Source organism: Pogonomyrmex barbatus, unplaced genomic scaffold (genome assembly GCF_055798465.1).
Source record: "Pogonomyrmex barbatus isolate J1 unplaced genomic scaffold, ASM5579846v1 scaffold19, whole genome shotgun sequence".
Lineage (NCBI taxonomy): Eukaryota > Metazoa > Arthropoda > Insecta > Hymenoptera > Formicidae > Pogonomyrmex > Pogonomyrmex barbatus.
This window is the reverse complement of record NW_028297115.1, coordinates 1,567,523-1,582,465: the sequence shown is the minus strand read 5'-3', so window position 1 is coordinate 1,582,465 and position 14,943 is coordinate 1,567,523. Positions and strand designations below refer to the sequence as shown.

Here is a 14,943-nt window from a genome sequence, read left to right as displayed (position 1 = left end):
ATTATTAATTAAATCACAAACTGAAAAGGTGAAGGAAGAGATAATTGACTTCAAATTTGATTATCAATTTATTTATAGAGGAAATAATTTGCCTTTAACTTTGAATTATTTCTATTGCAAATCCGTTAAAAATAATAGGATGTGCTTCGCGATTTAAGCAATTATCCTGAAATTTATTATATTAATTGATTAGATACAAATCTAAAAATAATTATTTTGGGCCATCGGAATGATCATCATTCAGGATGATGATTATCTGCAGAATTTTTAATATTTTTGCGACCAATTTGAAAGATTCGCATAAATATCATAACGATCCAATGTAAAATTATTTTCAAGTTTGTGTCTGTGAAATATTGTATTGTTAAATTCTTCAACAAAACCGTGTAATATATTAGGAGGATCCAGAAAAATCGATTTATCAATCCAATTTCATTACTTCTTTCTCATGGGGTCCTGCTGGTATCCGGAGGGACAATTTATCCGATTGCAGCGGAAACTCCCGCGCGTATTCTGGCACGTCTCGTCCGGTCCCCTGCAGACCTGACCGGTCGCGCATTCATCGATGTCTGCAAAAAAAAAAAAACACACACGACAAGTGTGAAGACAATTAAAGCACGCGTTGCGGCACGCGGTGTCGTGATTGCCCGAGATCGAGGAGATTATATGGAGGAAGGCGCGTTCGTGACCCTCGAGCTGGTGCTCCAGTTTCGCCGGCAATATCGGGTCAAGTACAAATTGCATCGCATCGTTTATAACTGCACAACCGGACAAAGTAGGTGGAACGCGTGCCCCGCTCGTGAAGCTACGACACTCAAGCACATAACCGGGCTCTCACTTTCTATCTCCCCGTGATCCGTCGCGATCACGTCGATATGACGCATGAAGTGATCCGCCGATCCTCGGCGCCGCGCTCCTTCTCCTCTCCATAACGTAAAGTGTCTTCGTACCCGACTATGTGTTTTTTTTTTTACAATATTCTCTATATACTATATAGGAATGATCACCTTGACACGTTCGACCGTCAATGCCGAGCCTGTAACCGTCCGGACATTTGCACGCGTAGCTTCCCGGCGTGTTCTCGCAGATGCCGATGCAGAGATGATTGTCTTTGAATTCCGCGCACTCGTCGATGTCGCTGCAAGATCGGTTGTCGGCGTTCAGTCTGAATCCAGCTTCGCACCCACATCTGTAGCCGCCCCAGACGTTCAGGCACACGTGCTGGCAGAGCCCCGGGGTTTGCCGACACTCGTCGATGTCCTGCAAGCAGTCGCGTTTTTCAGGGGGGGGGAGGGGGGGGGAACAAGAACGTTTTAGGATATACTCGATCGATTCGGAGTTGTGTATGGGGCATAGCTCACCTGGCAGGCACCGGCGGGTCCCCCGACATTTTCGAAACCCTCCGAGCACAGGCACCTGTACGAGCCGATAGTGTTCTCGCAGCGGCTGTTCAATCCGCAGATGCTACCACCGTAGATGCTACACTCGTCGATGTCGACGCAATCGTTGTTCGGCCCGACCGCGTGGCCGGATGGACAGACGCAGTGATACCCGCCTTGCCGGTTCTCGCAAGTCTGGCCCTTGCCACACTCGTGCGTTCCCTTCTGGCATTCGTCTATGTCGATGCAGTACTGCCCGGATGCTGGGTCCAGGGTGTAACCAGGCGCGCAGATCACTCTGGACGCGCATCTGTCAAAACGTTCCCGTCTAATTCGTGCCGCTTCTCTCTCTCTCTCTCTCTCTCTCTCTCTTTACGGAAAGAAACAGTTTTCTGAATATATTTAAAAAATAATTTTATCGTACCATCAGACTATAATTTTGTTTGAACGTTCAAATTGATTAATTTTTGCACCGTTATCGTAAATATGCATATAATAATTTTGATGAGCCAATTTAAATTATTCTTTAGTATCTGTATCTGTATCCATATAGAAAATCTTGCGGCAATATTGCTGCAATACAGCTGCAAGATCTGTAGGTATCTGTAGGTGCAAAATATCGGATGAAAAAAAAAATAAATTTAAATCGGGCCGTTAAAATTATATGGACACTTATGTATGATGATAACGCTACGAAACATTTTTTTTATATTTTAGTAATTTAACTTGAACGTCCTACAAAATTATATTTTGATGGCCCAATAAAATTATTTTTAATCAATTATCAATGTTCAGATCACATCCTGTATAATTACTTTCAAATTTTCAGCAATCTTGCAGCAAAAACTGTCTCTCTCTCTCTCTCCGTCTTCCGCCAATCGAAAACTTTACCTATACGAGCCCAAGGTGTTGATGCACATCTGCATGGACCTGACGCATGGATTCGGCGTTCTCTGACACTCGTCTATGTCCACGCATTTGCCACTGGACCCGGACTCGAAGCCGCGCGGGCAATTCGGCCAAGATCCAGCCGGCATTAACGACGTCGGCGTCGTCGTCGTCGTGATCGTCCCGATTCTCATCGTCGTCGTCGCCCTTGGCGACGAGTGCGGCTGCGGCGTCGGTGTACGCGGGATGCGATCGCAGCGATACGAGCCCAGGGTGTTTCTGCACTGATACCCGGGGCCGCAGTCGTGGGTGCCCAGAACGCACTCGTCGTCGTCCTCGCAGATCTCCGTCGCGGCGTTCAGGGTGTACCCGGTGCCGCAGGGCAGGAAACGCGTGCACGTGTAGCTGCCGATCGTGTTGTCGCATCTCTGCGTCGCCAGACAGTCGTTCTCCTTCAAAACGAAAGATTGTCGGAATCAACGGAGAAGAGTCGGTTTCGGATCAAAGGGAGACTAATTTAAATTAAATCTTAACTCATCTTCCTCGGCGGTTCCCCGACGCGCGAGAGATGTAGCAATATTTAACATTTATCTTTTTTCATTTCTCCTAGATTTATAAGCAATAAATATCAGATCACACGTGATATACACGGGAGCATCGGAGAGTCGTCGTCGTCGTCGTCGTGGCCGTTACCTGCAACTGACACTCGTTGATATCGACGCAGGCCTGCGTGAGATTATCGCGCCTGAAACCGGTCTTGCAGGTGCACGTATAGCTGCCCATGGTGTTGACGCACTCCTCGTTGCTGCTGCAAACGTCCACGAGCTCCCTGCACTCGTTGATGTCGACGCAGCCGCGATTCCTCACGAACCTGGTGCCGGCCATGCACTTCTGGTTCACCGGTGCCGGTATCGCGGTCGTGGTCGGTCCTCTGGATACCGGAACGGGCGGCCTCGAGCAGCTGTAACCACCTGGTTGGTTGTAGCAAATCTCGTCACCGCACGTATCCAGCCCCTCCGCGCACTCGTCAATGTCTATAATTTTCAAGAAAAAAACTTACCGAACGGCGAACGTTAAAAGTATCTTTTGTTTTGCATTATTAAAGCGGGTTGTTCTCTCACGATTAAAATGTTAATGTTATTTAACAGAAAAGCGTTGTTATTTTTTTTTTTACACAACAAACATTATTTAAGCTTCAAATTACATTTCTCTGAAAGAAAAAGCGATATATTGAAAGCAATTAAAGTGTAAAAACACAGGCACACGAAACACAAATATAGTATCGACTTATCGCGCAATGTATATATGTGTGCACTGCAACTAATTATAAATCGTACGTGTGATTGAATAAGCATATTGAAAGCCGATAGAAATAATATATAATTCATCCAGGCAGAATTTATCAAACATGCACCAATCAGTTAATCCTGAGATCAATATCGTTCTCTGACGAGTTCTGAAAATACGAAAAATATCTGAAATCGTTGTTAATACAACTAGCCTAACAACTAATTTTATACTCTTACGCTACATTCAGATGAAAAAATAAGAAGTCTACGACCAAAAATAAACAAATTTTTAAATTCCATAAACATTTTATAATTTATACACGGACAGAATACTTTTGCTGGCAAATCTAAAAATTTGACCAGATACAGATCTGAAAATAATTTTGTTGGCCCATCAAAATTATCTTGTAGAACGTTTAAATATGATGATAATACTGCAAAAATGTTTGGTCTTCTAACAGTCAATTTGAACATTGTATATAATAATTTTGAAGGCTCAAAATCAAAATCGTTTTCAGATCTGTATCTAGCCAAATTTTTAGATTTGCCAGCAAAAGTGTTTCTTTCCGTGTGAAAGCGATTTTCAATATTTTATAGGACAAATTTCATGAAAAAAAATTAGATTTACCTGTACACCTGCGTAAATGGGGATGATAACGATAGCCGGATGGACAAGCGGGTCGTTGGCGTTGGCGAGGAGGAGGGGGTCTCTCGCACCTGCAAGATACGCAATTCATCAGACATTTAAACTCTCCTATTTTTTAAATATCGATCACGATCACAGAGATTACTACTAGTAAAAAAGTTTCCTCGTACCTGTATGTACCCGGTAGGTTGACGCATCTCTCCGAGAATTTTGCGTCGCAATTGTATTCTCCGAGCAAGCACTCGTCGATGTCTTCGCATCGTCGAGTGCCTAAGGAGTACTGGTACCCGGTTGGGCAGGACGGCAGCCTGGTCAAACACTCGAAACTACCCTCTTTGTTCACGCAGTACTGATGCAAGTTGAGTCGGCAGTTGTGCAGGCCCTCGGAACATTCGTCGATGTCCAGGCAGGTACCGTTGAAGGCCCGTCTGTAGCCGCGGCTGCAGGGTGGTATCAACTCACAGATGAAAGATCCGTTGGTGTTGACGCATCTGCAGATGCAACGTTTCATAAATCTGAATAGTCCCAGTGTCGGTCGGTCGTAGAGAAAAATGATTGCTATATCAATTGTAATAATTATTACAAAAGACGCGAAATACGCGATTTCGTCGAAAGCGCGCACCTGTGCGTACTCTGAGGACAATCGTGCCTGCCTAATAGACACTCGTCTACATCCTGACAGCCTTTCGTCGTCGTGCTGAAATACCAGCCGGTACTGCAGAGGGGCGAGCAATCGTAGCCTCCCGGAGTATTCGTGCATCTCTCGTGATCTCGACATCCTGGCCCGACCGCGCACTCATCGATGTCCACGCAATAGCCCGTACTCGCGTCTCTCTTGTATCCCAGTCTGCACGGCTCCGTGGACCAATAACGATCCGTATTCTGAAATATGAATATGAGATGAAAGTTACAACGTGATTACAAATATTTGAAGTAACAATTTTTACACAAATGTGCATTTGCGTAATCATTCAAGACAATCGACAACGTCATCGATATCATTACTAACAGGATTGGGTAAATTAATATTATTTTTCTAACTAAGTTATGTTGTTAAAATTAATGGCTTACAAAATTAATCTTAAAGTTATGTGTTAAATGTGTATTACATGAAAACAAAAAAACTGATTCAATTAAAAATTGCGTTAAAATTGAATTAAATTAAAAGTTAATTTTAAAAAGCATTATGTCATCATGTTAGATTAGAATGTCGTAATTTTTTTAAATTAAAATATTTTAGATAGTAAAACAATTGCGATATGAATCATCGAATAAATTTAAAACTTTATTTGTAAATTAAATTTGAAATGAAATAACAAAGAAATATTTTTTTACATTTAGAAATGCGTTTTTTTTTCTTTTACCATTTTTTTTCTTCTACGTAGGTAAATTTTTAATTTAGGAAAAAAGTTAAAATCTATGTGTTTTAGAAATAACTAAAATTTGAAGTTATAAATTAATTCGTTTCAAAATTAACTGAGTTAAGTTAAAAATTATTAACCTTCTAATTTTACTAGTTAACTTTTTTTAAGTTACTAGTAAAATTCATTACTATTCAATCCTGATGTTATGTGATGTTATTTAAAGTAATAAATTGTCACGAGACGTGCGATTTGCGAATCGTTCAAGATCAATGCTGTCACGAAATTCGTTGCTTAAGTTACTTACTTGTATTTTATTGTAGCGCGAAGCAGCGAACAACGGCCTTCCCGTTGTCATGCCGCTGGTCGTCGATCCGACAGCGCTGACAGCCCTGGTCCGTATTCCGCAAACGTAGGAGCCATTCGTATTGACGCAATAATGAGTCGGGCCGTTGCAAGTGTGCAAACCGAGCAGGCACTCGTTGATGTCCTCACAAGGGACATCTTCGGCTCCGTACGCAGATCGAGAATTGTTGTTGCGCAACCGGAAACCGGGTGGACAAGTTGGAGAACAACGATAACCACCCTCCGTGTTCACGCAACGCTCACCCATGCCGCAAGTCGCTATTCCATTGGCACATTCGTCGACATCTACGATATACAAATTAGCAGATCATCGCGAATCGCCATTTTGATAATAGCGCGCAAAATATTCAATGTGTGAAAATAGAATAGAATTTGCTTTTTGCGCTTCGGCCTTACAGCCTGGAAGGGAACTTGATTTACGACATTGATCCTTCTCATCCTTCTATCCCTTTATTCAATGTGAAAATAAATAAAAAACGATTACCGATGCAGCGGCGAGACTTCCCGTCCAAAAAGTAACCGGCGCCGCAATCCTCGACTTCGTTCGTGACCGACGGAGAGCTCGTTTGCTCCAATTTGTATCCTCTGCTGAATCGATCGTCGCGTTGATCGTCGTCGACCTCCTCCGTGGTAGACGTAGCCTTGTCATCGTCGTTTGACATATCATTTTCAATCGGTATGCACCTATTTTTTTTTTTTTAAACGTCACATTAAGAAGTTAAGATTAAATTTTTGTTAAAGTCCCGCTTTCAGTCTATGTTCGTTAAAATATCGTTGGAATTTCGCTGTACCTACCTGTAACTACCGATTTCGTTAACGCAACGCTCGTCGAGCTCGCAGGAATGTAATCGCTCGTTGCACTCGTTGACGTCAATGCACCTCGTCATTCCGGAGTCATTCGAAGGTTTGTATCCGGCGGAACAAATCAGCCGCGAACCTGATTGCACGTTTTTTTGCCGACCAGGCGGACCCTCGTTGGTCGTCGGAGAACGCGGAAAGGTACTCGTTGTCGACGTTGTCTTTGCACACTCATACGCGCCCTTCGTGTTAACGCATATCGTGGTGGGATCAGGACAAGGATTCCTCGACTCGATACACTCGTCTACGTCTAAAAGAAAATACGTGCACAGAAAAAAAATTAGTCTTAAATCAAGATTACATCTTTCTTAATATCTACAGCTAGCTCTTAAATAAAAAAAACAAGAATATTATCTTGTTAGAGAAAATTTTAGTATTGATGCTAGCTATAGATATTCTTGTATGTAAGCAAAAATATTATGATCTTCATATAGAAGATTTTTAAGTAAAAATTTCGAGTAAAAATAATATGCATCAATACAAAAATAACATGCATCAATACAAATTCAATCAAATGAAGATAAACATTTTTAAGAAGATTCTGATATTCTTGCTTATATATAAGCAGATAGCATTGAGAATATTTTATTTGATTCAATATATATATATATATATATATATATATATATATAAAAGAGATTATATATTCATATATATAGAAGATTTTTAATTTTTAGTTGACCAAAAATAATACTTGTGTCGATAGAAATTTCATTCAAGTCAAAACTAACATTTTTAAGATTATAATATTTTTGCTTATGAGAATATTTTCCTTAATTTAAGATTAATCTTTTTCCTATGATCTATTAAAAAAAAAAAAATTGAGAATGTTAACAAAAGTTTCACATGATGAAGACTATGCCATGTAATTTTTTTCAAAGTTTTAGTTTTCTTTCTTTTTTTTTTTTTTTAATCTTAATGCTGCCAATTTGGCTCAGAAAATTTCTATTTGTATATTAATTAATTATTATAATATAAATATTATATATTAATTGTGCTCGCAAACGGCGTTATCGAAAGCGCCAGTCGCTTAAGAAGTCAAGCTTGTTTACTCACATGCGCAAGAGATACGGGGAGGGTCGAAGAGTTGCATGCGTTACATCAGATCGTGGATGCGAATTGAAACTCATTTCCAAGATAGAATCCACGACGTGTTAATCCATGATCGATTCGATCGATTTTCTTTTACAACGAAGGAAAAATTGCGATCGCGCGAGATCGCGCGCGCATGCGTGCGCTCGCCCAGCAGGAAGACCGGAAATTTAAATTCGGAAAACGATGATAAATATTTAAGTCTTGTCGGAAAGCCGGACGGCCATGCCGCGTTATACGTGCACACCGTAACACCGTAACACGCAGTCGTAACATAGAAAATCTGAATGAGACCATCGAGAGATTACGTAGGCTCTCACCGATGCAGATTCCCAGGCCGATACTGTATGTGAATCCTTTCCCGCATTTCATATCGCACTCGTAAGCACCCTCGGTGTTTCGGCATTGCTCGACATCTGCCAGACAGCTGTGAATATCTTCCGCGCACTCGTCCACGTCTGATTAACAAATAAGCATAAGGGGATTACGTGAGGTAGGGAAAATCTCTCCCTACCTAGAAAATTCCTCATTTCATCGATATATCCACGCGTCACTTCGACGGCGTGATCGATCGGGAGGAGATTTTTTTTTTTCTTTTTACCCCTGCATTGCTGCAACGATTTGTCGAACTTGAACCCCGCGGGGCAGGACTTCACCCCGGTCATCTCTAGACACGTGTAGCTACCCTGGGTATTCACGCAGAACGGCTTGTCGGCGGCACAGGCGTCCGATAAGACGGCACACTCGTCGATATCTAGGAAGACAAAGAAGACACGTAATTATAATTTTAATTAATAATATATTAGAGGTACCCATAATGTCACTTTTTGATGCGCAAAATTTTATTTTACTTAACACTTTAGTACGAGTTAATCTATAAAATAATCTCCATCGTTGTTGATAATCTTTTTCCATCTTTCTGGCAAATTTTCAATTACCTTCTTGTAAAATGAGGATAAATTTTGTAGTAAAATATTTCAGATTTTGGTCCGCCGGAAAGATCGAAATCGATTATTTTTTAATTTTTTTAAACCACAACGCATGCTTTGATACTCTAGGATAAAGCTGAGTTAATTTGGCATTTGTTGGCACTAGTAGCGTTACCCTTTCGAAAAAACTACCCTTGTAAAGCATCAAATATGCACGTTATCCATACTTTGGCCTTCTATTCTTAATGCTACATTCAAATTCTTTCAAAATTTTACGATTTTACACTAAAAAAAATAAATTTACTTATTATATTAAATTATGTAATAATAAATCACGAACAAAATGGCAATGCTTATTCATTATCTGAAAAAACGACATTACTTACTGCTACTAGGGGGTACCCCTAATAATTTGTTAATAAAAAATGAAGGAAACAATAACTTTTGATTACCTGCGCATATACCCGCCAGCGAGTCCCATTGATAGCCCGGGGGGCAAGCCTCGTAGGGTGCGTTCTTCGCAGATTTTCCCGTGATGCAGATGTACGAACCTATGGTGTTCTGGCACCCTCCGCTGGGACACACGTTGCGCTCCAAACATTCGTTCACGTCTGATCGATGGATCGGCGTGAATGAGGCGACGCCAGTGAAAAGTGGTGGATCACATGCGAAAGATCGAACGCACGATCGCAAAAACAAGCATTGCGCAGCGCGAGTTGAACGGGAATTAATATCTCGCCGAATGATAAAAAAAAAGAAGACCAAGGTACAAGTTCGATTCGCAATTCACACAAAGCGAGACAGAGATAACAATAGCCGTAGAGACACGATCGGCGCAACATCGTGAAACATCAAACATCGACGAGCACGCTAGCATAATACAGTCGATTCCCTGTCGTCGATAAGATCTCGTGCCGGATAAATAAAATGGTCGCTTAATCGAGAAATGTACAAAAAAAATATCATCTACAGGATAAATAAAATATTAATTAAAATTTAATATAAATAATATAATTAATTAATTATAAATAAAAAGATTTAGAAATAAGATTTAAGATGATAGATAGGCATTGGCCTTAACAGGATTAAATCTTAGATATAATCTAGGCTAGAGGTGTAATTTTTTTTTTCATTTTTCTTAATTGAATTTATACATATAAATTTCAGAATAATTGCTTTCATTGCAAAGTGCTGTTACTATACTTAACAGACTTCCAACACAGGTCAAAGCTATATTTCTAAATCGATAATCAGATCTGAAAATAGATTACCCCCTCATTTCCTTGTTGCAAAACTCTTGTTGCGAAAAAAATTTATATATCGTATACATAAATATTCGTTGTAAGTACCTTTTAGAAACATCGAACAGTACAAAAAACTAACTAAAGCGAGAGCGTGACACAATTTCCTGCATTGCCGTGTCGGATCTGTTGTGTCAAGATCTCAACGAAAATTGGTGGAGATGGCCGATTAAAATGGCGATCGATCGACGAGACGAGATCGGCACAACAGGGAATCGATCGTAATAAATAAACGGGGGAGAGCAAGGAGCTGTGCTTTCCGTTGTCACGTTGTTACGTGTGAAGTAAAGGTGAAACGTCACTTCGCTCTCTTACCTGCACCCAAGTGTTACCTTCTCTCGAATTGTACATACCGTCGCACACCTGACGGGTGGCGTTGTAGCGATAGCCCGACGGACACAACGGCGACGATTCGTCGTCGTCGTCGTCGTCGTCGTCGTCGACGTTCTTCTTGCCCTTCGACGATCTCAGGATGCACGAACGCGCGTCGTCCGCCAAGTCGTACCCCGGATTACAGCTGCACGTGACAGCCACCCCGTTGTCGGTGCACCGATGCTCGCAGGGGTGAGTAGGCCGACATCTAAAAGCGGAGATTGAATTATTAACGTCTCTTCTCGCCGTGGAAAAATAGACGCGCCTCGCCCAGCTGGCTCTTTCATCGCGATCCCGCAGCTTTCGCGGTGTCGCATCGCATCGCCGCGATAATTAAGTGGAAATAACGGAATGATCATGCCGCAAATGCAATTTTTCCACCGCGGAACGAAAGGAATATCCGTATTAATGGAATATCCGCGTTACTCGTTTACCTGTCTGGATTCTGCTTGCAAGTCTTCCCGTCCTCCAATAAAGTGAAGCCGGGGCGGCACTCGCAACGATACGAGCCCGGCGTCGGTACGCAAATGTCAGAGCAGAGCATGCCTTTCATGAGTTGACAGATATCGTCCACCTCTGTGAAGCGGAACATTAAAGTGGCTTAAAGTCGCGCTCGACGTACACAGAGCATAAAAAGAAGGGAAAGTGCCACGATATTCCTTCTCGCTTAAGGAAACGTGCGACTCGACTCGATTTATTTACAGAGCAATTTTATTCACAAATATATCTTTGCTTATATATGTAATCTGTAAATTTTTTTTTAACGATAGAGAGAGATATTCTGCGCGGCGATTGACGAAATTGACAGTAAAATTATGTTTGGTGGCAAATTGCGTGGTACCCGGAGTTGGTATGGAATACGACGTGGATTCCGACAATGTAGAGGACGGATCGTCCGACGATGTGGAGAGGGATGATGTAGGCGAAGAAGCCGACGACGATGGTGAGGATGACGGCGACGGCGACGACGATGATGACGGCGACGGCGACGGCGACGGCGACGACGACGGCGTTGGCGACGATGACGATGACGACGGCGTCGGCGAGTATGTCGAGGACGTTGGCGAGGATGACGATGAAAACTCTGGCTCGGTCTCGGTCGAGCTCTCGCTCGAAAATTCGCTCGTGAGATCCGTCGTGGTGCTAGGCGACGCCTCGTAACAGCATTCCAAGAACGCGGGATCCCAAGGAGCGCCGAACGCAAAGTTTTTGAAGGAGCATCCCTGACCCATAGAGCCCGCGAGGATTCCTAGGAAAATATTAATAAAAAGTGCGTCAACGTTAGTCAACGTTAATCAAGATTTTTCCGGACAAATTTGTCCTGTTGTTGTTGTTTTTTTTTTTTTTTTTTGCTAAAGATGAAGCTCGTTGAATTTTCGTGAAATATAAATTTTGTAAAAACCTAGCTTGCAGCCCTCGCAACAGTCGCGATGGTAATCCCCGCGGCCGGGTGTCCTCGATGTCTTCTGCGATGTCGCGCTCGTCACACAGGCCAGACCTTTGCGCGCGTCGGCTTTGCCCTTCTCACATTGCAACTCGTGGTAGGCCCGAACGCAACAGATGTCCACTGCCTCCAGGCAGAGACCCTGCTCCACCCTCGGCACCCCGGTCACGGGCCCGGTGAACTTCTCGCACCTAAGACCCTCCCGAGCCCAAGAGGTGCCAAGGCCGCAGCATTTCTCGAACCGAGCCTCCATTCTTCCCTCGACAACGAGCGCTGTTTCGAGAAAAAAAAGAATAAGCAAGACGCGTAAATTTATTTGAAAGAGCAGAAAGACGCGAATGTCACGTGTGTCTTCGTGTGTGTTTATTGAAATTAATTTAATTATAAAAATTAAAAGAACTTTCAGGTTCAAATCATTAAATCAAAATAATGCCAATAACAGAAGAGCTTTGCCGACACAGGTTATTTATAAATACACATGTATTGATAAATAAAATTATAATAATTTTACAAACGTCTTTTGATCCAGGGATTAATTAAAATCTATAGAAATTCGAATTTCTATAAATTTCAAAAGTGATACTTGCATCGAATAGAAATTCAATCAAGTTAAAATTAAAATTTTTTTAAGAAAATTATAATATTCTTGCTTACGAGAATATTTTCCTTCATTTAAGACTAATCTTTTTTCTATGATCTATTTATGATCTATTTGTATAAATTGAGAGATATATGCGTGGTTTATTAGTACAATTTTAAATGCTTCGCTTTATAGCTTTGTGAATGTCGTAAATTAACTTCAGAAGAACGAGATGGAGATCTCGCATCTAGGTCAAATGCTCTGTTTGATTTTTGTCAAGCTTATCACTCTCCCAATCCTTTCCCAATCGTTCACTTAAAATTTCTACAAATCTCTTATTCGTACCATCGCAAAACTCTAAGAAAAATGCACTAAAACGTCGAAAAAAAAAAAAAGTAGTAGAATTCTGTTGTATCGTCTCGATAAAAAAATTATGAGAGATTATTTAGTGGATCTATCAGGGAAAATACGCGAGAGAGAAACTAGCGTGGGAAAAAAATGTGCTTTGCACATTGATAAGAATGAAAAGCGTCAAAACCTTGTCTCTCTCTCTCTCTCTCTCTTTAGACATCGTGTGTTTTCTCGCTGACAAACGCGAGTCTGAATTTTATCTGTAAAATTTATCAATCTAGCGCGCAAACAGTTTCTACGAAGAGCTCAGAGATCCTCCAATAGCGCGCTTTCGCGATCTCAATTGTTCCTCAATGCGTCCGATCTACATATAATGTGAAAATTAATTTGTATCAATCGACGCGCCGTGTGCACGAAACCACCATGGGCGTCGGGCGTATATTCTTTTTGAGACTGTAATATAGTTTCGAATTAATGAATTTTATAATAGTCATCAAATGTAAAAAAATATATATATATATATATATAAATTTGATTGTTCATAATAAAGAAAAAAAAAATAAACATTATTATAAACAAAGTCGCGGCGGAATGTTCCGCGTTGTATATATTTGTATATGTGGAAAATTTGTTCCTTAAGAAAAATTTTGCCTGCGCCCATGTCGCCCACTTAAATACAATTATTGATATCTATTAGAATATTGGCGGTTGATCCTCACTCCTTGGAATCGTTTCTTGAAATATCGAACGCGGTGTTCCGCGTAATGGATAAATAAGCCTAGGTCAATGGAGACCCGACTAATAGGATGATTTGCTTAACACTCGTATATGCAATGAGCGTCGTCGCGACGCAATGAAATTTAGTCGATCGCAAATATCAGCGACTCCGTAATTCTATAATACGTAAGTAAAGAAGTGCGTTATTGAAATTTGAGACAAATTTTCTCAGAAATTTCTTCTACGATATTAATAATTTTTACATAATTACCTTTCTAAGAGTCGTAGATTCTATCTCAATTCAACGTATGTTGAAATTATGTATGTGAAAATTTGTATGAATCAAAAATCTATTAAAAATAAAAAATATTAGAAAAAAATTATGCAAAAATCTATTATAAAAGTAAAAAATATAAGAAAAATCAAACTCTCTTTTTCCCTCTTTTTTTAATAATTTAAATACGAATTTCTCGCATAATAAGCAAAATTCTTTAACAATCTTGGGCGGTCTTTCAGGCGGATTGAAACTCTAGCGAGTTTGATCGGGAATTTAAAAATCTATTAAAAATAAAAAATATTAGAAAAAATTATGCAAAAATCTATTATAAAAGTAAAAAATATTAGAAAAATCAAACTCTCTTTTTCCCTCTTTTTTTAATAATTTAAATACGAATTTCTCGCATAATAAGCAAAATTCTTTAACAATCTTGGGCGGTCTTTCGGGCGGATTGAAACTCTAGCGAGTTTGATCGGGAATTTAAAAATCTATTAAAAATAAAAAATATTAGAAAAAATTATGCAAAAATCTATTATAAAAGTAAAAAATATTAGAAAAATCAAACTCTCTTTTTCTCTCTTTTTTTAATAATTTAAATACGAATTTCTCGCATAATAGGCAAAGTTCTTTAACAATCTTGGGCGGTCTTGCAGGCGGATTGAAACTCTAGCGAGTTTGATCGGGAATTTAATCGTTATCCGGACTACGAACGATACCTCGTTTGTGCAGGACCAGCTGCTCCAGGTGGACCATCAGCAGGAGGATAATAAAGGACGCAGCGAGATCGACGTAACGTGCCATCTTCCCTCATCGATCGTTTGCCGCGATTGTTATACTCGCGTTATTTTCGCGCCGATCGAGCAACGAGCGAAGTAAAGAGGACCTTCCTCGCGATATTTTTCTTCGGTGTCTCTCTCTGACTTTTTCACCACTTCCCTTTCAAAACTTCTCTTTCGGAGAACAACCGTGCGAGCGATCGTCCCGGAGGAAGTCTCGCCCGGATGCGCCTCGGACGAGCGCTCAGCTTGCATTGAAGCATTTGGTACGCCGGCACTTCGGTTTTGTCATCCGCACCTTTGTCGCACATCTCTCC

The 14,943-nt window shown here is 40.8% G+C and overlaps 1 protein-coding gene across 1 annotated transcript in view; it reads right to left on the bottom strand.

The window, feature by feature from the left end:
• LOC105429339 (uncharacterized) overlaps positions 1-14,943 on the bottom strand; it is a 16,054-nt gene extending 1,111 nt beyond the window's left edge. Inside the window, exons 1-19 of the mRNA XM_025218824.2 lie at positions 14,567-14,943; positions 11,884-12,198; positions 11,323-11,730; positions 10,916-11,057; positions 10,463-10,689; positions 9,261-9,419; positions 8,481-8,633; positions 8,200-8,337; positions 6,725-7,037; positions 6,414-6,613; positions 5,871-6,214; positions 4,825-5,084; positions 4,373-4,693; positions 4,185-4,273; positions 2,961-3,301; positions 2,271-2,719; positions 1,362-1,689; positions 1,008-1,260; positions 440-569 (exon numbers count right to left, since the gene is read on the bottom strand). Coding sequence (XP_025074609.2) covers positions 440-569; positions 1,008-1,260; positions 1,362-1,689; positions 2,271-2,719; positions 2,961-3,301; positions 4,185-4,273; positions 4,373-4,693; positions 4,825-5,084; positions 5,871-6,214; positions 6,414-6,613; positions 6,725-7,037; positions 8,200-8,337; positions 8,481-8,633; positions 9,261-9,419; positions 10,463-10,689; positions 10,916-11,057; positions 11,323-11,730; positions 11,884-12,198; positions 14,567-14,651 — 4,655 coding nt within the window. The 5' untranslated portion in view covers positions 14,652-14,943. The remainder of the gene's footprint in view (positions 1-439; positions 570-1,007; positions 1,261-1,361; positions 1,690-2,270; positions 2,720-2,960; positions 3,302-4,184; positions 4,274-4,372; positions 4,694-4,824; positions 5,085-5,870; positions 6,215-6,413; positions 6,614-6,724; positions 7,038-8,199; positions 8,338-8,480; positions 8,634-9,260; positions 9,420-10,462; positions 10,690-10,915; positions 11,058-11,322; positions 11,731-11,883; positions 12,199-14,566) is intronic.